Raw genomic sequence first — 27,537 nt, forward strand, 5'->3', positions numbered from 1 at the left:
GTTTTAAAATACATCATCCGCGGCAGCTGCTGAACACACGACGTTAGGTCAGACTCACTTGAAGTGCCAGCTGGTCTTCATATAGCTTGTGTAGTATTTGAGTGAGCAGTAGAGCTTGAAACCTTGAGCGGTGCTCTGAATGCTCAGAGGACCAGCTGACAAAGCTGCGCAGACAGACAGAGAGAACAACTCACAGCATAAACTATAAACACTGCTATCTCTTTTATTATCCTCATCTATACATAGCACATGGAAAAGAAGAGCTGTTCTCCAAAGAAGACCTTCCGCCCGTGAATAACTCACCGCATTGTTTACTTAGATGTTGCAGAAGCTTGTCATACTCTGCAAATAAAAAGGGACAGTTAATACTTCTTATTTTACAGTGTTTTTATTGAGCAACACACTTCAGATCAGAGGTGGGACTCAGACTGATGAGAGCACATAATGTGATAAGACATATTTATTGCTTTGTTTCTAGAGTCAAACGCACACAGGGAAAACTATGTGTTTGCTGTTAAAAAGAACATGCAGTGTCTCACCGTTATCCAGCAACTGCAAGCTGCTCACATCCTCTCCTCTCTTATCTGACACCACAGTTCTGTACGAGCCTGCCACTTTCTTTGTGACCTGAGGAGAAACACATCAAAAATGACCAAAACTATTTTAATTGTAGTGTGTAACCTTTAAATACAAACAAATGCGTGTTACCTTTAAACCATTGTCAAATGAGTTCACACAGTCGTGATTAAACCTATCAGCTCTACGTGACTCTGTGTTTCTCACTCTAGCTGTGTTAAGATTTTGTCTCGCTCAGTGACATTCCAGTGCTGCACACAGGAAGTGATTCACCTCAGGTCAATAGAGTGTCCACAACAACATTGCACAAGTAAAGCAACGACTGAATGACTGAAAACAAAGTTTCAGAGGTGAATTCTACTGCTTAAAAGAAGCAGTTTGATGGAATGAACACTTCTTGTGCCCACCCGACCCTGCAGTGTCAATGAATACACACAAACGCTCCCTCAGTCATGTCTGTTTACTATTGCTTGACAGAGTCTGTTAGGAGATAAAGGATACAGTATAGCAGGTTTAAGGTATCGTTTTACTTTGAGGGGCAACTTGTTTCGCAGCCAGCAGCAACACACATTGAAGTATAGCAACATGTATCCTAATTGCAATCAGTAAGTCATTTAAAAAGCTGATGGCAGCAGGTATAATTGGCTTTTTGTATTCTGCAATGAGGCAGATTGTATCTGTGGCCAGATGGAAGCAACAAGAACTGACAATGCAAGGGGTGGCTCGGATCAGGCATGATAATTTGACCTTGTACAGGTCATGAAGGACATTAAGGACAGTTCTGGTGATTTTCTTATTTTAAAGACTGAGTGACCTGTACCTGCAGGTAAAATAAAGCAGATTTGAAAAAAACAAAAGTAAAACAAATGACATCCACTTTTAAACTATAAAGCCTACGAGAAGCACACAGTATCCACATAAAAATAGAACCTCATTTAAAGTTTCATCATGTCTGTTCACGAAGACCAAACAGTGGCAGAATAATAGAGGTCATAAAAATGATCTAAACATATGCACTGCAGCTTTAAAATCAATATGCAGGGTCTGAAAATAGCACAGAGTAAGACTTTTAATCCTCTAAACATCAAGTGTCTGTCAGTCTGACACAGCTGTGTTTGTTGCTTCTTTTCTCTCACACTGCAGTGGTGACCATTAATGACTGCTGATTCACATTTGTCTGAGCCCTTAACTCCCCAACACACGGCCGCTGTCCTGAAAACAGATCAGAGCACAAGTGTTTCTGAATACCTGTGGAATGGTCAGCGTGCTGACCCCGGACGACTGCTCGTACACAACCTCGGTCACTTCTACACCTTCTTTAAACCACTTGAGAGACGTGTCCTTGTTTGTATTTGTGACCTGTGTGAGAACAGATGAAACAAATGATGATCTTTTTGATTAAAGGAACCACCATAGTATATAAAGTACTAAAGTGAACAGACTATCATATACTAACGACTGAAGTAACATTAGATGTAGAACATCTTAAGTATCTCAGAAGATTTAATATGAAATAAATGAATTACTTAGTAAGAGTAGAAGTTTGACATTTCTTAGACTCATATAGTGTTGTTGAGTAGGTTCATTATTCCTGTTCTATTCCATAAATACAAAGGTACAATACCTTGCACTTAATTATGAGTTCACAGTCTTCATTTATACTCCATGACAGGAATTCTTGGAAATAAGGACCTTAGAAAACAGAGCAAATGATTATAATCTGTAACCGTACTGAACAGTGACCACCAGAGAGACCAATGACACTGTATATATGACTTTATGTACTATACAGTTATGGCAAGTAACTTCAATGTACAGTAGGCAGGATTTCTTAGAAGTGATTGATCAAGAATCCCATAATAACATCAACACTTCTGCACCTTCTCTGGACTCTAATTACAGCCTCACAACTAATGAGAGGCTTTGACCAATTACAGGGTAATTCATATACAGAGTGTGTGTGTGTGTGTGTGTGTGTGTCTGTGCTCCTATTAGTTGTTCTAATACACCCGTTCTGTGCATGTAGGTCGTCTTGATGGAATGATTGCTACTCTAGTACCAGCTGTAACTGCCTACACTGCAAAGAAAACCCAAAAAAGAGACAGACAAAGATAAAACAAGTGAATTAATGTGAAGGTAATAATGAGTCTAGAGACACGAAAGAACTGTATAACACTTTAATCACATCTGAGGGCTAAGGTGATCTTTGGACAGGAGTAAGACGAAAGAGTTATTTTGGTTTTATTATCTCCACCAGGGAGGTTGTGTTTTTGACTGTTTATCTGTTTGTGAGCAGCACAACTCAAAACATAAAGGACAGATATGGATGGAATTGTCAAGGGATCTAGGTTTTGGTCAAAAGAAAAAATTATTAGATTTTGTACTCTGGGTATTCATTTATTACAAAAAAGAGAGTTATAGGGAAGCAGTGCCAACTCCCCTAATGCCTAGTGTTTGCTCATTGTGTGAACAGTTGACTTTCTCTTCACTGTGTAATATTGTAAAGGCCTCTGACTGACTGTGTAAAGTGCCGTGAGATACCGTATGTTGTGATTTACCGCTATACAAATAAAATGTGATTTGATTTGACTGTGGGAAACTGAGTGGCCCTGGCAGATGTTTGCACTTGCCGAGTGCTTTGTGACCATTGTGCTCACAATACAACAAAAGTTAAACAGTCTCTGAGTGTATTGACTGTACATTTGTGATGTCTGATGATTTCTCACCAAATTTCCTCTGATGGTCACGTCGCTTTGCGTCAGCCAACGCCAGCGTCTCACGGAAATCTAACGGAGACACAAAATACATGAGGTTCTTAATCTCTATGTCTAATGAGTCTACAATCTCATTGGACTGTACCACAATCTGCCAATTCAAAACATTTCATGTTTCCAAAATTAAAAGGCAATCAATATGAGCTAAGGTTGCGATTGTTGCACTTATCATTTTAAGCTTCTAACACCGAGATGATCCATTTCATTTTCAAGTGGGGTCCAAACTTAAAATCCACAATATAACAAACACAAAACGTAGACATATAATAGAAAAAAACAAAAACAACAATTAACAACTCAACAGACACAGAACAGTAAAACAAACACACGTTACAGCTGGACTAACCCTCACTCATTCATTTATTTTAACCACTTTATCCTTTGGAGAGTCATTAGAGTAGCTGGAGCAAGCAGCTCACACAGAGCGACAGGTCACCCGTCCATCACAGGGCCAACGTACATTCACTCTCTCACATTAACAGCTAGAAGAGAGTCCAGTAGACTTAATCTGAGCGAGAGAACCCACACACATGAAACATGAGAACTCCAGACCTACAGGTGGTACAGATGATATGGTGCAGACATTAATGTTGGTTTATTGGACAAACCAGATCTGAACCAGTGACCTTCTTGCTTGGAGGCAACAGTGCTCGCCACCCTATAACTAACGGCCCTATAATTCTTATCTTTACTTTTATAGCCTATTTATAAAATGCTCAACACAAGATGTGTTTGTTCCAAATATAACATCGACTCAAATCAGGGATCGCATATACAACGGTAAAAGTAATTTCAGTAAAAATAAATTTGGATGAGCTCTTAGATTATAGCAAGCTTCAAAATGAGATTTAACACATGACACCGTGACCTGGATTTTATGTCCCTCCAAAGCCAAATGCTACTGTGGTACAAATCAAAGTCTGTAATTGGCTGTAGATGATGGTGTGATGATGGTGTTATTAAGTAGAGTAAATGTACAGCAGCCAGAAATGATTGCACCACAAAAGGCCTACGACCTAAAAACCTATTTACTCCAAAAGTCTATTTCCTTGGCCGAGGACAACTATTAGCACAATTTATAGTACAATGGTGGAACACTGTGTCTGCTCATGATGAGTGTGTGTGTGTGTGTGTGTGTGAGTTCTTGTATTTGGTATCTTTGTAAGGACCAAATCAATTATAAACCGTATGCATTGACCTGAAGTTTGAACTAACAAGCTCAGACAAGCAGACCATGATCCTGTGAAACATGGAAGACACATGAAAGCAGAGTTTAAATTAGTGTCAGAAATTCAGTTAGGAAATAAAATACAAAATGGAAGAAGTTGAAAAAAATGTGTATGTTTTACATGTCATTATGTTTTTATGAAATATAAGAAAAATCCAGTACAAATAGATGAAGCCTTGTGATTTTTGTGCAAGGTATTGCAAAAAAAAGGAGAGGTTTTTCAATATTATTATTGATTTAAATTATAAAAAAATAACTTAAATGTAAATATTAACGTAAAATATAAGAAACAGTGAAATCCAAGAAAAAGAATTGTGCCCCTTTCCTCCAAGGTTGTAAAACAATTTGAAAAATCTGTGTTTTTCAAACATTAATGCTCATATGAAAAAAATAATAATAATACTAATAAAAGAAAATAACGCCAATCTCAAAGGATTAGCAGGATGGATGGATGATGGATGAAATACCACTATGTTGGCGTGGAAACACTGAATTCCTCACAGATGATCTTGTTTGAGTAAATCACCTGTGAAGCTGCTAAAACCTTCAAATCAGCCAAAATGTGTGAAGTCACGTTCACACTGATATTTGTTGTGTTTGTCGTTCATTGCATATAGGATACAAAATAAGAGGCAACTGGGTGGGCGCGCCTGAATGACTTACTTTGATCCACAAACACCAAAGTGAACTGGTTCTTGGCGCGGCCGTCTCTCAGCTGTGCCGTGTACGAGCCCTCGTCCTCCTGACAGAGCTGATCAAACACTATCTCCACCAAACCTTTGGCCTTGTCCAAAGTGATTTTACGGTGCTGCAGGATGGCAAACAAGGACACATACAGTACACATCAGCTGTCATATACACACAGACTATAGCGAGGGCCAGTTAGAGGCACATTATGGAAGAAATTTATTGTTTTAAGTCATGAAATGATCACCGCCAGGTCACCAGAGATGAAGGAAAATGAGCAATGTCAATAAAATTCGGAGCACAGTGTAGCAGTGTTGTGTTTCAAATTGGGATCGTAGTACCTGCTTCACATGCTTAATGACGCTCTATTAAAAACATTACATATAGCCCTTTGATGCAGAAGAACTATAGTTGAAAATGCAGACATTCACACAAATAAACACAAACAAAGAATACGTCCCAGGAACAGCCCTTGGGCTCATTCTCTATTTTTCGTGTTGATCAGGATGAGAGAGCATGCTTTGCATGTTGATAGACCTCAGTGGTGGATGTGATTTGTGATGAATGGTGAGCCTGAGGGTCCTAATCAGCTAAATGGCTTTTGAATTTGCAAAACCTCAGCTGTGATCATTTGGAAATAACGTGTAATCAGTACTGTTCAGATGGAGCTCGGATAGTAGAAAATAATGGAGCAAATCAACATGAAATGCAAGCGATGAATGGCATCTGCTCTGCCGGGTACAGAGGAATCAGCCGCCTCACACAGACACAGGCAAACACAGACAGACTGCGATGTGTCTGATGTTCTCTCTGTGGACACACTGGGGCACGGTTCAATACCCTAGATGGCAGCGTAGATTATCTTTAACATGGTGTCATAACATAGAACAGTGCTGAGGAGGTTTGCTCACACTCATGATTATACTGCTTATTTTATGTCGTCTCATTCTGAAACAACACACTAAAATGTCTCCATTTTTCAGATTCCTTCCTGCCCTGATGACATGGATGTTTATGGAAATGATTTTGTTTTGTTGCTGCAAACAGCTACAGCTTTTTTACCTCATAAAAAGAAATGAACTTGAACATGTTTTTTGATTCCCAGTGACTGATCATGAAGTGTTGCCTGCAGCTACACACTGTCATTCTTTTAGCCTTGTAGAGTTTTATGACCCTCCGGTTACAAGCCCAATTCCCTTCCACTTGGCCTCGGGCTGCATCCATAACTTTTAAATGTATGTAAATTAATTTCAAACTTATGATTGAGATAGTGGTTGTTGTATGGAAGACAGTAGACAGTAAAAAAGACATTTTGGCATTTTCCCTTTTCATCAACTAAGCAAAAACATGAATACATTAATATGTTAATGTAATATATAAAAATATAAAATGTTGTTATATGTTTTTATGCAAAAATACCGAACACTGTGAATCTGTGTGAGTCTCTGACTGTGACAGGGTCTGTGACATGTGACAGCTGCACCACAGGCTCTCACCGGAGTGCTGGAGATCTCACGGTCATTGAAGATGAGACGGAGCTCAGCGTCCTTACTCAGACTCTCAGTTTGAAGCCAAAGACGAACATCACCTTTCTCGGAAACGTCCACGTGCCAGCCGGTCTTCAGAGCTATCACTACCAAAATAAACACAACTCAGTCAGTCCATGAGGAACACAGACTTGCTTTTGTCTGTTGACTAATGTACCAAGACCATCTGTGTCATGTTTATGTGTCTATGATGGCACTGTGTGAACTCTTCATCACACAGTTAAGCATCTTCTCGGTACATACGTGGATGTCTAACTTGCCAGCTGAGTTCTTTGAGTCGTTCAAGGTCTGGAAACAACAAAAAAAAGAAAAAGAAAAAGAACAGTAGCTGAAGGTTAATTATATTTTTCTCACAATTTGTTGTGCACCACATATGGTCACAGCACCACAGAGTAGAGCACTGGCTGACATAGCTCTTTTTCAAAGCTGTTACGCTGGGAAATTGATTGAAAACACACTTAGTAAAACAAGTGACCTTGTGGAAGTGGTTGCGAGGGACATAATTATTTGCTTGACAGAAAAGCTTGATGGCGTTTAAAAATGCCGCCATCCTTTAACGACACGCGAGGCAATTTCTGTTATATTTAGAGTAAAATATGAACTGGAAGAGACAGTTTCCCGACACATTTGAAACACTGACAGGCTCTGGTTTACCTTCGGCAGTAAAGTCGTAGCTGGACGACAGGTTAGAGTTGTCGCTCATTTCTACTGTGTAGAGACCCAGATCCTCCTCTGAGGGATCACTGAAGGTGAGGGCTGACCTGATGAATGAATAAAAAAAAACAAAAGAACACACCAATACTTCAACACAACACCTTCAGCCTCGCGTTTATACATCCACCCTGCAGCAAAGGCTGCAGAGGGTGCAGCCATCAGACCTCACAGTGCTGCCGGTCTCTAAAGCTCTGACCTGAAGCCTTCGAGCTGACTGATTCATTTTTGTCTCACATGCTATGAATGGATGAAAAAAGAATAAATGGGAGAGCTGGAAATTCAGAAATGTAATTTAAAAAAAGCTGCTATTCAGTGAGAAATTCAAAGTGGATTTAATCAGTTCAAACCACATCTAAAAACCTATGAAGTAGTTTTTACATGTGGACCCTCCCCAGGCTGCAGGGGTAAATCTGGGGTCACTGCTGCAAAAACAAGTGTGAAAAGCACAGAGGCACTGAGGGAGTTACACGCAGACTCCGCACATATCTGAAACACTTTTCTCCCTTTAGCAAAGTATTTTTTTTAAATGAACACCATCACGTGAGTCCACGGTGCATTTGAACAACATACTTGTTGTCGGTGGTTTGTGCTCGGGCTCTCTCTTCATCGACGGGCTCTGTGTAGTCTTTGCTCCAGAGGAACTCGCTCTCCTCATTCATCTCATCAGCCTCATAACCCAAGAATATGAAGCCGTCATCATCCACGCCAATCTCGATGTTTTTAGTGCCTGAGGAAGACAAATGCATCAGCATGGCAGTGACCTTTTCACTTTTCATTTTTCATCAATTTTGTTGTGAACATGTCTCTATTGTCTTAGTTCAGTTAGCCATTACACATACACATACAAAACTCCACTTGCTCTGTGTGTCATGACGCCAGGTCTTTGACTTTCATGATGCTGTTTGGGTTTGAGCTTCAGTCCTGTATGTTTTGGTTGTACATGTTTGACTTAATAGCTTTTCCTTGTATTTGAGTTCATTTATTGATTGATTTTGATTCTTTGCTCATTCTCCACCTGTTTCTCCTCACTCCCCTCCCCTGTGTGTCTCCTCCTCCTCCCATTAATGTACCTGCTGCTCATTATGTTCATTCTGTGCACCCGACACATTCTAGTGGGTTCTTCGCTCTGGTCTGTGGCCCCACGCTTGACTGAACCGGTATTATTTTGAAAATAAATCCTGAATCATTGTTTGAAAACTGCTGCATTGGGCTCCATCACCTGAACTCCCCCATGTCTTTGTAATACATTTACATAAGTGGTGACATCTACTGATGAGAACTACTGTGTGAGAAGGCAGATTTCCACCAAGCAGTTTTGTGCAGTTTGGAATGATACACCCCGATATGACTTGCATTTCCACTGCGGTGACTGTCGCCACATCCAATAAATCAAGTAGCTATTTACCTAAAATGCATCAGCTCCATAAATCACGTGATTTCATACCAGCGCGACACAGTGTAACTCACCAATAAATTCCACAAAGAAGAAGAAGGCGACACAGCGAACATAAACATATCAAAGGAGGACATCCAGCATCCTGTGTTATTTATTTATTTATTGTGGCTGTAGAAGAAGAAGACTAGCTTCTTTTTTTTCCCCTACTGTCACACACCTAAGAGATGATTCTCTTTACACAAATCAACTGCAGTGTCTTTTTAGAGCCGCACATAATTGTGTACTGTACCATGCTGAACCGAACTAGACAGTTTGGTGGAGACAGGGACGGAGGACCCGTCTGATCACCCGTCCCTTTCCCAAGAGTGTTAGGAAACTATAGTATCCTTTGCATACAAGAGCTGATGTCGTTCTCCTTTGTTTAAATAGTATACTTCCATTTAAAAAAATGATTGTCATATGAGTCACAGTACATATGAGGCTATGAAAACCAACAGGTTTAGATTTTAAAGCATTTAAACACTTCTACAAACAGTTCATTTCTGCCAGTAAACTCACTTAAATATTGCACGTGTGTCCATTAAAGGAATATTTGTGAGAGGTAGTTACTAGTTCTTAGATAGTCCTCATGAAGCTGCAGCCTTTTGGACACGGCTGGGTTAAATGTTACCTAAACCAATCATCTATATATTGAACAGTCTGACATGTGAGTGGTAATAAATTTTTCATCTGGAGTGTGAACACATTGCACAATATTAAAATATTATATCTATACGTCAAGCACCGCCAGGTGATTCCTTACATTTTTATGACAGTACTTGTGTGTGCGGGACCATGATACTGACCTGGTTTAGTCTGAGCTGTGACTGGCTCTGAGGGCAGGGAGGCACAGCCCACTCCAGACGCATTAGAAGCAGATACTCGGAAACGGTAGGTCTGACCTGCCTGAAGATCTGACACCTGGATGTCACCAGAAACACATCACACATTTACTGCTGGGAAAATAGTTGAGTGCTAAATTTCATTCGCTGGTTATTAACACATGAGTGTTTTGGGATTGTGTCTCTCTCTCTCTCTCTCTGTCTCTCTCTCTCTCTGTCTGTCTGTCTGTCTTGAGCTCCTCTCATTAGAATCAGCACAGACAGACGCAGTTGTTTCATACACAACAGATGATCTGTGACAGTCTCTCCATCTGTGAAACTTTCTGCTCGTGCAGGGTATGAAACTTCAATACCTTTGCAGTATAAACCAAACTTTGGGCCTCAGGTACCTGAGGACGGCGCTTGACTGAGACGTGACAGTGCTCATGTTTGCCTGTCTTCATGTGCAGAGGAGAAGATACAAAAAAAGCGACAGAGGAAGACGGGGCTTAACATTTGCATGAGAGCGTCTGTCTGTTGTGTTTTAAGAGGCTGGTGCTTGTTTAATTAATGAAGGTTTGTCAAGAAGATCTATAAATAAATGTGAGTGCAGAATTGTTCTCCATATTCAAGAGGAAGACCAGACCAACTGAAACAAAACCATAATGTCTAACACAATTGTTTTATATAACAAACAAATACATTGATAAAATTGGTATTTAAAAAAAAAAAAGAAAAAAGAAAAAGGTATCGCTCAACATTTGGTATCAAAGTCCAGATATCGACATAGATACCCATAGATGCTTTTATTCCCACTCTAAATCAGGCAACAACCATCTATTAAGTTACAGTAAAACCCATTTTTACAGCTTCACTCACTTTGTAACGTTTGTCAAATATTGGCTCGTCATTTAAAGCCGTCCAGTCATCTGATTGGTCACCCTGACTGATTTCCAGGAAGTAGCCTATGACGGGACTTTGTCCTTCATACAGCGGAGCCTCCCACTTCAGCACCACTGAGTTGTCTCTCACTTCCCTGAACTCCAGGTCATAGGGACAACCTGATAGAGAAGAGCAAGGGTCATTGACATACAGTATGATAACAGTGGTTTTTTTGTCTTTTGCACCAGAATTAACTATAAGACAAAGAAAGATACATTTATGGTATGTACACACAGTTATTATTATTAGTTATTAGTGGCGGTAACAAATAAATTAAAGATTGGACACTGTCATAATATTAAGCACAGTTCTCCTCTGAAGAGATGCAAACACACGAACGGCTTTACAACAACGGTGTGCTTAAAAAGCCATATGTGTGAGTCATTTGTTTTATGTCATGACAACATTGTGCTAGTAAAGCGAGACGGCTGAAACATGTTGGCGTTTGACTGAAAACACAAAAAAATATTCTACTGCTCAACAAAACCCTGGGTGTAGGTTCAGCAGTTTGATGGGATAAATGCTTCTTGTCCCCGCCCGCCCGCCCCTGTGCTGCAGCTGTATACCCACAAACACTCCCTCTGTCAGGTCTAAAGTGACGTGGCCTCTGTTCACACAGAACAAAGAGAAGCAGAATAAAAAAACACGACAAAAATCACCAAAAGTAACGCACTGCAGCTTTAAGTCAAAAAGAGCACGGTGACCTCCTTAATTTGCCCCAGGTGACTTCACGTGTGCACAAAGAAGTTCATTTGCTTAATGATTTTCAGTCACTTTTAAATTAATAATGCCATACAGAGTAAAGCCCATTTGCCAAGATTAACGAGCTGTGCTTTAAAAGTGGCATGTGTGAGGGCGCCTCTCTCCATTTTCAATATTAATGTCACAAGAGGCTGATATGAGTGCAGCCACAAATGCAAGGCTCTCCACTGAACCACCACACACTAGGTGATGGTTGTGTGTGCGTATGTGTGCGTGTGTGAGGTACCAGATGTGGTTTATGTCAAGCTTTTATTGTTTCAAGTTGTTTTTCTTATTAAAATGTGTCCTCTACTGTCCAGCCAGTGCAGGGGAGAGGACAGGGGAGTCAGACTCCTTCAGTTTTTTCTCCCTTGTGCTTGGAGCCATGAGCTTAATGAGCAGAAGCAAATGTTGTATTTTTTTGGCCTGATTTGCCTCTAAGGCTACTGTCATTTGCTGGAACACCCACATTAATGTTTTTTGCACTCAAGTGCTCATTCACATGGCACCAGGTAGTTGGCAAGCGTGTAATTCAGTGTAACAATGCCCACACACACACACACACACACACAGCACTTCACCATTATATGACGCATACTCTCAAAAACCATTTTCAATCCGTTTCCACCTTCAACGTCCTGAAAACGGTAACATAATTCTGTTCATGAGTCCTGAAGTGAGAATCATTTTTGTTCGCCACCTTTCAGAGCTGCTGACGCCAAGTGTCTCATTCTAGAACTCTTCAGCAGCAGCAATAATGGTTCATAAATATGGCACCATTAGAGGAAAAGTCCTATATATATATATATATATATATATATATATATGAAGCCTAATGATTTCCACAACCTACCTCTATTATTTTCGCTATTATGCCTGTTAGTGTGTTACGTACTTGGCTGCCTGAACTCTGCACCTCATCGTGGCAAAATTCAGGTCCTCCTCCACTCGATGTTTGAGCGTCACTGCTTATCTGTACTCACTTTAAATTCATGTCCAGCATATGATTGAGCATCGTTTTGTATCATATACAGTCCTGGACTTCTGCAACAGCATTCTCTTGGACTCATCATCCACAGTGTTCAATAAAACTCTGCTGCCACAGAGACCACATCACCCCCCGTCCTGCAGAACCTCCACACGCTCCCCATCACCACTCCAAATCCAAAAGAGCGTTCTCTATACCCTCGCCAAGCACATCAGAGGCTGTACAGATCCATTCACCTTCAAGTCACAACTCCAACCTCGTCTGTGCTTTTAATGTTTAAATAATGCTGTGTTTTATCTGCAATCATCATTTATTTAAGACAGCGGGGAAAAAAGCCACCGAGAGCGAGGTCTCTTATTCAAGGTCGCTCTGCAAAATGACATGTATAATGAATACATTATGTAATAAAAGCAGAACATATATATATATAGTAATTATACTGAATAAACAAAGCAGCAGAACAAAACACCCGGCAAAGTGATGCACTCTGTGTTTTAGAATGTGTTGTTTGTTTAAAGAGAATGTTTAAAAGCACTTTCTATATAAAATGTATTATTATTATTATTATAATAAATAATTAATATCAGTATGCATAGATTATATACAGAGATTCAGAGCTCTTAGTCGGTGCATACATCATTTTCATTTCAGTGATCTACAGCACTGTGCAAACATCTACGGCCACCATTACATTTGCTGTTTTAACAATGATAAAATGACCAAAAATAACTATTTCTCAATTGCTTCACCAGAAAATACAGAGGATATGTAGGCAGTGTTGAGATAACACAATTTTATGTGAGGGGAAAAACAGCTCCTAAAAGATAAAGTGTAGTATTAAGTATTTAGTGTGCCCTCTTCTTCTCACACTTGAGCCACTCTTTCTGTTCTAATGTCACTGGAAACACCCGTGTTGATGGCTGCTGTGACAAAGGTCTATTACACCAGATGTGAGGATTCTGTTCTCCCTGTTTTCTCTTGCAGAAAGTGTGTGTGTGGGTGAAAGGTGTGTGACAGCTGACGACACACACCTGGTTCCTGTTCCTCATCAACCTCCTTATAAATGCATGCATCTCTGGATTTGTTGTGCATTTACTGCCTTTTGTGGGGTTTTCCCAGGCTGCATTGTCATGTCCTGTCTTCTGTAAACCATCAGTCCACTGCCACCTCTGCCTGCCTTTAAAGGGCCACTTCATCCATAAAATATAGAGATAAATGTCCATGGATCACCACACAGTGGATCTGAGTTACATGGCTCATTCCCACAACAAAAGAGGTAGTTGGGGGAATTAAAAGAAAGAAAAACTGACAAAAAGCCGACGTCAAAGTCCTACATCGCTCTTCACATGTGTTTCGGTCAATTATAACACGTTTTGTGAGTAAAAGAACTGGAAAAATCAAACAAATTTAATACAAGCTGGTCAAATTTAATCCAACTTTTCTAATTTTAAATTTAAAGGATTATAAATTTAAAAATGTAATCCTTTAATGTTTCTACTTTAGGGTCCACCAGGTTTATTTCAAACCCTCTTGAGTGTTACACACGCATGTAGAAATGTGCAAATATGAGACCAACTTTCAGCTCGTGGTGGCCAAAGACTTCTGCACAGTACTGGATAATATTATGATATTACCAGCAGTAAGTGAGACAGTGTGCAGGAGGTGAGACGCCCTCTGACGCACCTTTCACACACTCACATGTGCAAAGACATTTTTTCCAGTCAAGCACTTGGACTCTAAAAGAAAACAATCCCACCTGCATGAACCTATTTTTTGAAGGGAACTGACATTTTCTCTTTACCTGGCTCTGGCATCGTCCACTTCTCACACAGGAAAGCTTGGCTGGCCTCAGAGGGCTTCCCAACGCCAGCTATGTTGGCAGCAAACACACGAAACTGGTACATGTGCCCACTTTTCAGGCCACAAACCTATGGAGGCAAATTGGGGAGGGGGAGGGGGGGGGGGGGACAGGTGTGGGTGAAATATACAGCATATTATATGTCAGTGTGTCCAAAATAAAAATATTTTGCTTTTGCCCCGATTCATAAACTGGCATATTTAAGAATTCATGTGAGCTGAAGAAAAATAGCTCTTTCTGTTTAACAGCAAACACTTTCACATGTAATGATTTCAGAATCTAATATTTGTCATTTAATGGCTTGAAAGCACTGAATTATTCATGTGCACACACTATTACACACGTTGGAACGTTTGTTTAACTTTGATACGATTCAGTCTTGAATGTAAATCAGTGTCTCAGTGACTGTTCCAGACTGGTAAACAATAATTTAGATGAGTTTTTCTTTATTTGTAAAAACATTTCTTCAGGTATTGTTTAATTATGTATGTAAAGCCTCCTATTGCTTACAATAATACAAACTTAATTCCTTTACATAAATCATGGATCAGCAGTCACATCATGCAGGAGCACAGGTTGCTTGTACAGCTACACTCCTCCTGAGCCAAGCAGGCGTTTTATGGGATATTAGCTCTGCTGCTGCTGCTGCTGCTGACACAGCATTTTCAGAGTCCCTGAGACACTTTTGCTTTGGGAAGAAAGGGGATTCAGCGTTATTGATCTGTGCATTGATCTTCCTATTCACAGCCACTTAGACTTTAAGGCCCTTATCTATTCCGTGAACATTTGTGAACTTTTCCTGATGCCCTCAGCTCATTCCTGGCAACTAATTGACACGACCAGAGGGACCGCATTTGAGAGCGATGGCAGCTGGTATCCAAATCTAATACCCCCTTCATTATCTGTAGTTCTTTATCTAACCACGTTTAGGAAGAAGGACAAGCTTCTTATCGGAATAATAAAGTCCACCTTGTAAAGTCTGGTTAATGAAAGGGAAAAGAGTACAGTTCTAATCCACTAGATGGTGTTCAGGCTCCATTTGATTAGTGTGACACATGTTTTTCATCCTGCTCTTGACAGCCTCTGCTTAGAGGATATTCAGTGCCATGTTCAGGCTAACACTTTTCAAAGACAACACATTTCCAGCAACCTTAATCCCAATAAAGTGTTCCTCACATTCCTCATGCATTGCTGTAAATAAATCTAGTACATTTACCAACGCACATCCTTTACTCTGCGTTCTGCTATGTTCATCTGACTGCTATTATTGGTATGTTACAAGATTTTGCATTAAAAACATATGATGAGCTGAAATAAAATGCATTGTCATGGTCATCAGAAATAAATCTAATAATTTGATATACTGTGAAGTGTGGTGTATTTCAGGCACCTTCTACAGTATAAGTCATTTAAAGTACATTTTGCTCATTAAACTGTCATTTTAAATGAATGATCATTACTTGTAATAGACAGTAGTCGAACATTAGCAATTGTGTAGGTTTTCCTTCGATCTTGGTTGTTCAATTTTCTGTGTAATTGGCTTTGTCTTTGTTTTACCTAGAAACCAAAAAAAACAACAACAAAAAAAACCCCAACCACATGTGTATGATGTCTTATTACGGAGTACTGTGTGTATTCTACCTACAGTAAGTCAGGATAAAGATTCAACTTTCCTTCAGGTCTCCATGGACACAGCTTGTTGCCTAGTGACACAGCTAGTGTCAGTGTGGATGAGGAAGCAAAGGTCAACACTGCCATCAATTTAAAGGCAGCTGCTAAATGTAGAGATACCTTTTTAAATATTGTTATTTAAAATAAATAAAAGACATTTATATACATATATATGTATATATATATATAAAGTCATTTAAACTGATTCTCCACTTTTTCACAGGTGGATTGAATGCTAAGACGATAAATCCAATAGTTGTGAAGAAATTCCAACGAAAATGTCAAATGCAAACTCTGTGGTTGTGCAAGAGAATATGTCATTACCATCTAAAAGGATGAAAGTCTGATATTTGAAAAGATATATGAAAGGGAAAAATGTGAACCTGATAGTCTACAGTTTCTTAGCAGTTCATCCATTAAGTGCTGATGCTACAGTTTGCTCCCAAATGATGAAGTGACTGACAGAAGACTGTTGTGCAGTGCTGCTGGAATGGCTAGGTACACTTGTTTAGTACTATAGCTGTATGATGTTAGAGCTTCACTGACTTTAAACTGCCTCTCTTTCACAGCCTTGATGTTGACTTCTCTCCATGTGTCCTCGCCGACTTCACTCTGGTCCAAATAGTAACCGCGAACAGAACTTCCCCCACTACAGGAAGGAGCCCTCCATCCCAACACCATCTCTGACCCAGTGCACAACAGCAGGGCAATGGCAGAGGGAGCAGAGGGAACACCTGGAACACCCAGAGAAATGTCAAAAATAACTGACAGCTATTGATTAAATAATGAAATTACTGACAGCATCTCTCTAAAGTTGCACATGTTTCACTCTTTGCCTGTATTAAAGGATCAGAGTGTGAGAAGTCTGTAAAGTCTGTAACAAATGGAGGACTCGGGGAACTACGGTGACCTTCACACATCAGAAAAGATGACGTTCTCTTCCATTTTCAATGTAAGGTAATGCCTCAAGAAGTTCTGTAGAAACACAGCAGCCCGTGTAGAGGAAAGACTGTTGCCTACAGTACGTATAAAAGGATTATTGTAAGGTTATGCAAATCAAACGATTATCATTTTGAAGCCATTATACACTTATACAAAACACTGTTGGGCAGTGCCAATGCATTTCTGGCCTACATTGTCCAATCGATAGATTCAGCATTTAGACATTTAAATATGAAGTGCTTTTCGCCTCTGGAACAGGAGCCGTGTGTTAACCACCAAGTAAAAGCCAAAGAGACACTGCTGCACTCACAAATGGCTGATTTGACGAGGATGGGCTGAGACTGCTCTGAGTATTTGCTGTTTCCTGCGTGGCTCACAGCTTTCACCCGAAACACATATTCTTTCCGTGTCTTGAGACCGTGGACGGTAAACCTGAGGCGGAGAGATGAAGTTTGAAAGATCTTTTTAGACGTCGGGAGAGTTGTAATATAAGTTAGCTTCAAACATGAACTATCACAGTTACCTGGTTTTGGTAAGAGGCTTGTTGTTAACGGTTTTCCACTCGTGTTTGTCAGCTTCACTGTAGTACAGGTAGTATCCCAGAATGCTGTCTTTGTCTTTGGGCTCCTGCCACTGCAGCAGCACTGACGTGTCGGTGTCTCTGAAGGCCAACACGGAGTGAGGACAAGCTGGCACAGCTGATGGGAATCAAAAGAAAACATGAAATGTAAAGTTATTGAATACTTTGGCATATGATTAAAGGAGCAGTGTGTAGGATTAATGGTGGGACCCAGCAACAGAAATGTTTATGAAACAATTTGTGCAACTCCAGTGAATGAATCTATGCTGCACAAGATCATTTCCTCTTCCATGGAGTCTGCCATGTTTATACACTAGTTCAAATGGAGAAATAAAACACTGATTTCATGTTTTGTTTGTTGCTGAGCTCATCATACCAAAAGTTTGTTGCAATATGCAACTTCACACCAGGATGCCACTAAATCCTACACATGAGACATTTGAATGATTAGCGCTACACTTTTTAATCGGTCTTTGACCTTTTTTAGTATTGTGATATACTAAATATATTTAATGTTTAATGCATGCTCATGAGGATACATATAGCCTGCACGATTGTGTACATGTGAGGCAAATACACATTCAGTGTTTTCACATCATCACACTGTACAGTATTTAATAAGCATATATTCAACATGTCCTTTATCTCTATCTATTTACATGAACTCCATGCTACAAACGGATCCGCCCAGCCTACATCCAGGACATGATCAAAACCTACACCCCAGCCCGCCCACTCCGCTCTGCATCGGTAAACCGGCTCGCTGCCCCCTCACTGAGAGGATCGCAGAGGCATTTGCAGAACTCAAGACTGTTCACTGTCCTGGCTCCCAAATGGTGGAATGAGCTCCCCATCAACATCCGGACAGCGGAAAGCCTCCACATCTTCCGCCGTCATCTAAAAACACATTTCTTTCGACTCTACCTTGACTAAGACAACGACGACGACAAAAAAACAGAACAAAACAAAAAAAACTTATACATCGCACTTATGACTAGCACTTCATAGTTTGGCTTACTTGAAGCTCTTTCTTACTTCTAGCTCTTATTTGTACCCAAATGTTTAAATGCACTTATTGTAAGTCGCTTTGGATAAAAGTGTCTGCTAAATGACATGTAATGTAATGTAATGTAATGTAACTCCCTGCAGTGATCCTTTAAATAAGACAAAACAATTAGACATTCAGTCCATTAGTCAGTTTCTATTGTGATATTCAATTATTTCAGTCATTTATAATAAACCCAAACATTTATATAAGGTTAAGAACCACTGGTTTGACAAAACAGGCAATTTCAAACTTTTCCTGTATCAGTTATTTTTTAAACACCAACAGCAGAATTGTTTGTGACTCACAATTACAGTTTACATACCACGGCGATATTCATGTCACTTTAAAGGTACAGTTTGAAAGAATTAGTGACATCAAATGGAGAGACTGCAGATCGCTACAAATGGTGGACACCTCTCTAAGCATGTCAAAAAACTATGGTGGCCTTCACGTACCAATAAAGGATGTCGTAGAAGAAGATTCAGCTTCAAAAAGTGAAAGGCACACAATGGCGGCCTTCATAAAGCAAGACCCTTGCCTAAAGTACATCTAAGAGATTTATTCTAAAGCTATAAAGACCAAATGATTTGTATTTATACTCAAACACAAACATGCCTGGATTAAAGACAACTTGATGTGTAAGTGTCTGTTACAACAACAGGCCAAGTCATGAATGGGTGGTAAATACCAAACACATTCCCTCTCACCTTGCGGCTTTCCCAAGGAGATTGGTCCACTGGGGTCAGAGGGGTCACTGACACCGTACTTGTTGATGGAGCGCACTCTGAAGCAGTACTGTTTGCCCTTGACCAGGTCAAACACTGGGAACCTGGGAGAGTTTACCACTATGTCCAGACTGGCCATCTCCCAGCTGTTTGTTCCTGCCAGTGACTGATGCAGAGTAAAAAACAACAAAAAAGAAACAACACAAATATGATTTCAAATGCATGATATAACGTATCATTCTGATAAGCGGCCTTATTCTGTGCTGCTCTGATCCTCAGATTGAGAGAGACAGAACATGTGCAGGTAGACTGGAGGACAGACATGTCAGGATAACGTAGAGGCAGCTCTGCCACCAGTGACTCATACAATACAAACTGTATATACTCCATTCCATATTCCATGTTTACTTCTATGTTGTGTTAGGGTTACTCCCTGCTCTCACTCCCTGTTTGAGGAAGAAAACCTAACAATAGAGCCAGGCACGTCGGAGAGATCAGTGATTAAACAGTGCTTGCTCAAGGGTGAAAGGGATATTTGAATGTTCCTTTCATTATAATAGGGGGAGCGAAGCGGCAGACTTTAGTAATTTCAGATGCCTTTGACAGATTTGACAGTTTTATTAGCTCAGTAACTTATAAAAGTCCAATGAAAATCTATTTCCTGTGGCAATGTTCTGATTATTTGAGCTGGAGGCTGTAGTCTGTCTTGATATTGGGGAGCTGAGACTTTATTGTTATATAGAATAGGTCATTCCCAACTCTGTGATACGTTGCAGGAAAACTTCTGTTATTGTGGCATCCTTTTGAACCTCATATCGAGTCCGAGGGGAAAAAAACAACCACACTTTCTCATATCGCTGTATTTTCTTTTACAGGATTTATGATTGAAATACAGCAGGGCAAATCAAAACCACAACACACTGATCGACTTTAGATCTAGGTGATGTAAAATCGATTTGTTCCAGCCTGTGAAATTTCATCAGAAGTATTTATTTTAACGAAAATACCATAAAATAACAGACTAACATGTCCTTCTGGCTGTAAGCTTGCGAGGGCATGCGGGTGAGGGTTATGGTCACTGTCTGCATGGACACAGTCACTGACATGAAAAACCAGTAGCTGAGTGGTTAGGGCGTGTAGTTAATGTGAAACTAACTACACGCCCTAACCACTCAGCTATTAAACTAGTCCTTCACCCAATAGGTGAGTGATTAGGGTGTGTAGTTAGTGTGATACTAGTGTGGAAGTCAGGGTGTGTGAGTAATGCAACTTTAACAAAACAAAGAAGAGCGATGACAGGGTGTTTGAAACCAGTTTCAAATCTCTGCAAGTGGATTCCTGCACTGATATGATGTCAAAATAAGAGTATGGGTCAAGTATAAACCTCGAAATAACATCAGAGGTCATTGGAGTTATGTAATACGGGTATTTGTCTGTGTGTGTGTGTGTGTGTGTGTGTGTGTTTGTGTCTGTAGAGAATACATAGTTCCTCTGTGGGAGTGAGGACTGACCCGCTCCACATAGAAGTTGAGCGGCTCCCTGCCTCTGGGTTCAGGCTCGGTCCAGCTCAGCACCACGTAGGTGTCGCTCACCTCGCAGGTGTGAACATTTGTGGGAGGGAGAGGAGCTTTAATCTGACCTGCGGAACCAAGAGAGGGAGAAATTGAGGAGGTGGAGAAACATCCACAAGGTCAGGGAGAATAAAAGCAGAGTCCAAAAAGTGCTGGCTGAGATATTGCTTTTGCTAAAACCTTTGCATCAGGAATTTTCATGCTTTGTCTGCTGGATTTGAGTAAAAGTGTTGAGTAGGTAGAATTTAACTTATAATGCCCTATAATTTCACCTCCATTCCTCATTTGTTTTAAATAACAAATAAGGCTGGAGTCAGCACACTTTCAGCAACATTTCATGTCACGGACAGTGGAACAATTTGTGATTTAGTTCAACGTCTTGAGTTTTAGTTCCTCTCTTTCTCTCTCCTTTGGTTTCCCCTGACTTGAACTGCAGTGCAGTGTGTGGAAGACAAAAAAGAGTGACAGGAGAGACACTGACACGGTAAAGCCAGTGAGTCTGTGTGTTGGTAATGGAGTTTATATTGTCGCACACCTGTGCCGCAGCACAACATGAAATAAAACCATTGTTTATCTCTTAAAAGGACAGTTTGTGTAGTCATATAACGGCTCCATCTTCTTCTATTTTTAAATTCCCTGTGACATCAAAATATCACCTTCATGCCTGTATACAACCCAATCATATCAAAACAGCCATTTTCCAACATTATGGTTAGATTTTAGAGGTTGCTATGCCCTGTGCTTCGAGATTTTAGATGACTCATCTTGTACTCGGGGGGAGTATTCTAATTTCCATGCAATAAAGCGCTTTATGATTCTTGCAATGCCCCACCCTGCTCCAACCCAACGTACCATTCAGATGCATTAACTCCATCACAGGGGGGAGCCCATTACCGCAGGAAGGGGGGTGCTGCAGCCTTAGCCTAGTGTCTTACGGTGTCAGCTCCCCCTAGAGTATTGTAGTATAGTATGTAGCATAGGACACACCAACAGTGGAAATGTGAACACTATAGCTTTTAATCAGCACTGGGGATATGAGCTGCTCGCATTAAAGTCTTATCACAATAGCTTTTCTTTTTCTTTTCTTTTTTTCAATCTACCAGCAGCCTCCTGTGGTCTGCACCACCTGAGATACAATGTGAGTTAATCAACCACCTGCGATGATCAGACTGTCTGTGCATGAAATACACAACCACAGTTCACCACAACTGTTCTACTGCTGCTTCAGCTGAGAATCAAAATAAGCAGCAAAGTGTCTCCCACATTAAAGCTACGTGTCGTCTTGAACGTAACACAGCAGTCATTTGTATCTGTTGTGAGACTGTGCTCTCATGTTTCACCAGCATCAACCTCTTGGTGCTTCAAACCTGACTTTGGTTACTGAAGTTACTTATGCCGTGTCTACACTACGTGGTCCCAGCTCGCCTCGGCACGCCTCTACACGGTTTGTCATCACTGCACGGCGCCATGAAACCGCCATGGCGACACAGACACAGACTAGTGACTTGTAAAGCAGTTGTTTTCAGTGTAACTGAATCATTAGAATCAGTTAATTAAAACTATTGTCTATTGTTCAGTGCTGTTTTTTATTTACAAATTTAAAATTCTCCATATTGTCTCTCTTGTTTTTCACTTAGTTACTGGCTGTTTTACTGAGCAGTTGTACATACTCATTCTTTTGGAGGCAAGATCACTATTCCAGCATTGGTAACAACTGTAAGTAAGAAATTGCCTTGGGTCATCTGTCATGTATGAAGTGCATGCAGAAATCAACAGTTTTTCCCTGTGATCCTGTCAAATAGAGCTTTATCTGTGATCATGAATATAAAAAAAACCTCATCATTAAAAGGCAACAACATGAGATTGCTCATGATAGGTGACTAAGATCAGTCAGTCAGTCATCATCTACCGCTTTATCCTCCACCAGAGGGTCACGGGGGTGCTGTGCCAATCTCAGCTACATCGGGCGATAGGCGGGGTACACCCTGGACAGTTTGACTAAGATCAATTCAATTCAAATATTCATCCATTTGATATTGGCTACTAGGGCAAAACACACTCACAAAAACCAGCACAACAAAAAAGAATTGGCAAGCAGAACAAGAAAAACGTTTTTCTGCATTGAAGTATTTCCTTTTTTTCTCTCGGTTAAATGCAATGTGATATGATGATAGATAGATAGATAGATAGATAGATAGATAGATAGAGAGATAGAGAGAGAGAGAGAGAGAGATAGATAGATAGATAGATAGATAGATAGATAGATAGATAGATAGATAGATAGTTTTGCTCGTATAAATATTTAAAAGCTTGTTTGTCAGTCAAAACCTTAAAAATGAAAACATCCTTATTTTCTGGTTTCCTTCTCCAACACATATTCCTGCTCCTTTATCTCCCCCTGACTGTGAGTTACATCATCAAAGTAATCGTCCCTCTTCACACGTGTTCACATCACCCCCCCGAGCCATTAAGTGCATTTACCAGGATACCACCAGGGACTGTTCATTCGTTTTCATTCATTTCTGAAAATGGAACAAATGCTTATTGCCTCAGCCATTACAATTAAATCAGCTCATAGTTAAATATAATATGAAGATACATTAAGCCCTGAGCCTGAGGCAACCTACAGGCACAGCACACTGTGTACCATACATACATAGATGCTGTTTCACACCAGGGAGTGGAAATGTTCAGATGGCATTTTCACTGAAATAATAATAAAAAAACAACAACACAAAAAGCAGCCTCTGTCTCTCACCTTCCAGATCATCTTTTGTAATGGTGATGGTCCTTCCTCTGCCCACCTTGACCACTGAGATGGAGAGAATGGGAAGGTGGGAGGACAGAGAGGGAAAAAGTGGGGGGGGGACATTTGGGTAATGAAGTTATATGAGAGCCCATGATAACACTGTTAGTGTAAATGTTAGAGGAGCAGTGTGTGTGTGTGTGTGTGTGTGTGAGAGAGAGAGAGACAGAGAGAGAGAGATGGAGAGCAGGCCAGAGGCAAGTCAACCTTCTGCCTGTCCTTCATCTGTGTTTAATGATCCACAGCATCTGACCAGAGCCCATCTGTCCTCCCTGTTACACACACTCACAGTCCTTCACACTCACACACACACACACACACACACACACACACACACACTCAGCAATTGACATTAGCTCTCCTTGAATTGTTCCCTTTCCTCTGGTATGTTAAGTATTAAGAAAGTATTTAAGTAAACCTATTGCCTTAAAGGTAATCCTGCAGTGGTTGACTGTAGGATGCTATCCTATAAAGGCTGATGCAGTGGCAACAGCAGGAGAACAATCTGAATACATGAAACTGTGAATGATGCAGGTGTCACTGATGCTATGTTCTGCACGGTTTCCAGATTTAAAAGCAAATGAAGAATGAAGCTTGTTGGAATGGTGAGTTGATCAGAGATGTCCACCTCGGATGTCAAGACAACAAATAAGGGAGAATCATTTCAGTGAAATTATAGTAGAGTTTTGAAGGCATGCAGACATATATATGCAAATACAGGTTGCATAAATATAAAAGCTACATGAATTTAAATGTCATATAGTCAGAGCACCTTGTTTTCAGTTCAAAATGTCATTACAACACTTTTTTCTTCTTATTTCAAACATTTTTTCCCTCAAAAAGGGCTCAAGGCAAAGAAAGGAGGTGATGATGAGTTGGGTACAGATGCTAGACGTCAAAGCCTCCGAGTATCTTTCTGTCTCAGACTTGTCTTCAGTCATAACCTGCACTGACACAAGAGATGTCACTATCTCAACTTTCTCTGGAGGCACACAACATTTTCACAAATGCCAGTTATTTTTCATTTGCTCATTTTCCAACAAAAGGAGTGATGGTTCAGGGTTTTTTTTTTGTGTAGTTGTATGACGTTCTGACACATAGTCAGCACTTAGCAACAAGACGCCGGTAACCATCGCCAGACACCGACACTCACTCTCACTGAGAACATGGCTGCCAGTGACATACAGTGTTAGTAAAAATATAAAATATAGCCATCCAAGGCTCATCTGCTAAATATAGACGTTTTTGCACTACCCAGTTCCTGCACAGCTCGACTCAGCGCGTTTTTTTGGGCTTTTCCATTCGGCATAATACCTGGTACTTTTTTGGTACCTGCTCTGATGAGGTTCCAAGCGAGCTGAGCTGATACTATATGTGTGACATCATCAGAGTGCTGTCCACTGATTGGTCAAAGTGTCTGCACTGGATTCTGGAGTCATAAGTGCGGCGTCTGCTACAAGAACCAAACTGAACAATGCCGAACTGTAGATCAGTTAAAAGACAAGAACCCCGAAGACATGCGTCCATCTCCATCATTTATCATGTCTTGTCTTTAACAGAGTAGTTTGGCGTATTTAGCGTCAGCACTGTTAAAAGCTGCAATCGCAAGCGGTGAGCCGCATCACGCCACGCCCACGTTTAGGAGGTACTATGAAGTAAGGGAAAACCTGTAGAGTCTAGTCGTGCTGTACAGTGGAAAAGCATCATATGTTTTATGACTTTATGAAAACGCTCACTCCTCCAGGTTATTAATGAGAAAATTAACAAATTTACACCATGGCTCCCAGGAGTTGTTCATCCACTGCTGCCTCCATCATTAAGTTCAAATATGTTAACTTATTCTTTCTCAGTTGTGGCAATCCTTTGTTCAGGGTCATCTAAGTGACCCAAACTTATCACATGAGGCAGTGGCAGACCAGCAGCTCCTGTGTTTACACAGTGAATCCCATTTCAGTGGCAAGATAAAGCAGCAAACATATTCTAAAGGTATTAAAGACTTATGCTCACAAACATTTTATGAAGAGAGACTTTGGTTCAGTGGCTAAAAGTCTGTATTTTGTGTTCTTTTGTGTTCAAGCTGGTTCCCAGAGCAGCGGACTCACCTTATACAACCACATGTCAAAAAACCTGAACTATCACCTTTTGTTTCTGGTCATGTTTGTTCCTCTTTAAATATTTACATCTAAGTTTCTTTGTGGTGATGTAAAGCAACTTGTTTATAATGTTTTTTTTTTTTTTTAAACATCAGTGCATGCGAGGTGTTACCCGTGGTCCTGGTGTGGTCCTGGGGGTCTGCAGTGAGGACGGGCTCTGTGGCCTTGGACGGACGTCCTGCTCCAGCTTTATTTACAGCATGCACTCTGAACTGGTACCAAACTCCTTCCTTGAGTCCAAACACTGGGTAGTGACAAGTTTTCTGAATATGCACGTTGCAGCGCACCCACTCGTCTTGACCTAGAGCAAATCTGGCAACGAGAGCAAAAGAAAAACCATGAATCGATCCTTCACATGCAACATTTATGCAATAACAAAGGAAGAAAGAGGACAACTGAATAAGAGGTAAGCATGGAACCCCATTCATGAAGTGTGACCATTTTATGTGCACTCTGCATGGTGCAGCATTATCAAAGCAATTGTAAAACACTTTAGTCTGCACAACAACACATCATGGTCAGTAAATACCCCACCAAGGCCTGTTATTGTGACCAGATTATACAACGTCGATAACAAACTGCTGCCTCTCGCGGTAAACAAAGAGAGAAAACAGTGCACTTCTCTAAGAATAAGGGGTTGCTAGGGAACTGAGGGTAGCTTACGTTTGCCTTTACTCACCCTGTAACCAATAACATTTTGGAGTAAGAGAAGGAAAAACACAAAACTACTACAAAACTGAATGCCATTAACAAACACCTCTGGCTAAAGATGGTCATGTGCACTTACATGAAGACACACAGACACACAAACACACACATAAACACATGTACAGGATGATCCTGATTGATTGGTGTGTGGTGGTGATAAGTGCAGCACCTGTTCTCCTGCGAGAGTCTTTGACTCTGCTGTTAACACAGTGCTAAAGGCTGATAATTACCATGTACACCATCCATCTAGTGCAAACGCTGCCAAATGAATATTACACCACCGCTGGTCGCCAACATCGCCATCTTTATCTGCCCTAATCCAATTTCCTCCCCAGCAGCGTGCAAGATTAAGCTGCAACTGTGTAGTCTTACAGTATAGGTCGGTTGTTGACTTACACTGCAGGAAATTGCCTCTCTGTCCAGTCTACAATAAGGCTTTTATTTATAAGACGAAATCAATGTGCTCTCACTTTAAGAGATACCATCTTTTTACAGAATATACTTAGTGAGAAGAAGCAATAGCAGTTTTGATTGAAAACTTTCTTTCTACAGTAATATTTATGGAAAACAAATCCCCTACAAGTGGGTGTAATTTTAGTCCATCATGATAAAATCATAGTTTTATAATTATTTGGAAGGACAGTACAGTTGTTCAATTCATTAATTAGTTGACCAACTTTATCTGATTGTGACTCTAGCCAAGGCAGTGATGAGTATTTTAAAAAAACATAACAAATTGACCATGATTTTGACAAGTCTTAGGTTTTATTTTTAACAATATGTTTATGAATTAATCATTTTTTTGACAATCAAAGTGTTTTATTATTTTATTTTAGAAATAAAATGTTCACCTGGGAGGATTTGTTTATAAATATCTATGAGCATGTCAGCGAATCAGCGAAATGTCTTATTTGATCTCAGCTTGGACACATTTCTGTCATCATTTCTAAGTATTTTTGACATTTAATACACAAAACAATTAGTCAAATAACCATGAACACAATCTGTAGATTGATTGATTA

At 40.3% G+C, this 27,537-nt stretch overlaps 1 protein-coding gene across 2 annotated transcripts in view; it reads right to left on the minus strand.

The window, feature by feature from the left end:
* myom3 (myomesin 3) overlaps window positions 1–27,537 on the minus strand; it is a 56,280-nt gene that overhangs the window by 2,831 nt on the left and 25,912 nt on the right. For both annotated transcript variants that reach the window (XM_058648761.1, XM_058648762.1), the window contains 21 exons: window positions 25,920–26,119; window positions 23,607–23,660; window positions 20,789–20,916; window positions 19,260–19,443; window positions 17,448–17,622; window positions 17,235–17,356; window positions 16,529–16,716; window positions 14,255–14,381; window positions 10,662–10,843; window positions 9,768–9,882; window positions 8,097–8,253; window positions 7,467–7,573; window positions 7,056–7,100; window positions 6,762–6,898; window positions 5,242–5,386; window positions 3,303–3,362; window positions 2,201–2,268; window positions 1,825–1,935; window positions 540–627; window positions 304–342; window positions 59–164 (listed from right to left, as the gene is read on the minus strand). In XM_058648761.1, the coding sequence (XP_058504744.1) occupies window positions 59–164; window positions 304–342; window positions 540–627; window positions 1,825–1,935; window positions 2,201–2,268; window positions 3,303–3,362; window positions 5,242–5,386; window positions 6,762–6,898; window positions 7,056–7,100; window positions 7,467–7,573; window positions 8,097–8,253; window positions 9,768–9,882; window positions 10,662–10,843; window positions 14,255–14,381; window positions 16,529–16,716; window positions 17,235–17,356; window positions 17,448–17,622; window positions 19,260–19,443; window positions 20,789–20,916; window positions 23,607–23,660; window positions 25,920–26,119 (2,538 nt within the window). The remainder of the gene's footprint in view (window positions 1–58; window positions 165–303; window positions 343–539; window positions 628–1,824; window positions 1,936–2,200; window positions 2,269–3,302; window positions 3,363–5,241; window positions 5,387–6,761; window positions 6,899–7,055; window positions 7,101–7,466; window positions 7,574–8,096; window positions 8,254–9,767; window positions 9,883–10,661; window positions 10,844–14,254; window positions 14,382–16,528; window positions 16,717–17,234; window positions 17,357–17,447; window positions 17,623–19,259; window positions 19,444–20,788; window positions 20,917–23,606; window positions 23,661–25,919; window positions 26,120–27,537) is intronic.

Source organism: Solea solea, chromosome 13, assembly GCF_958295425.1.
Source record: "Solea solea chromosome 13, fSolSol10.1, whole genome shotgun sequence".
NCBI lineage: Eukaryota > Metazoa > Chordata > Actinopteri > Pleuronectiformes > Soleidae > Solea > Solea solea.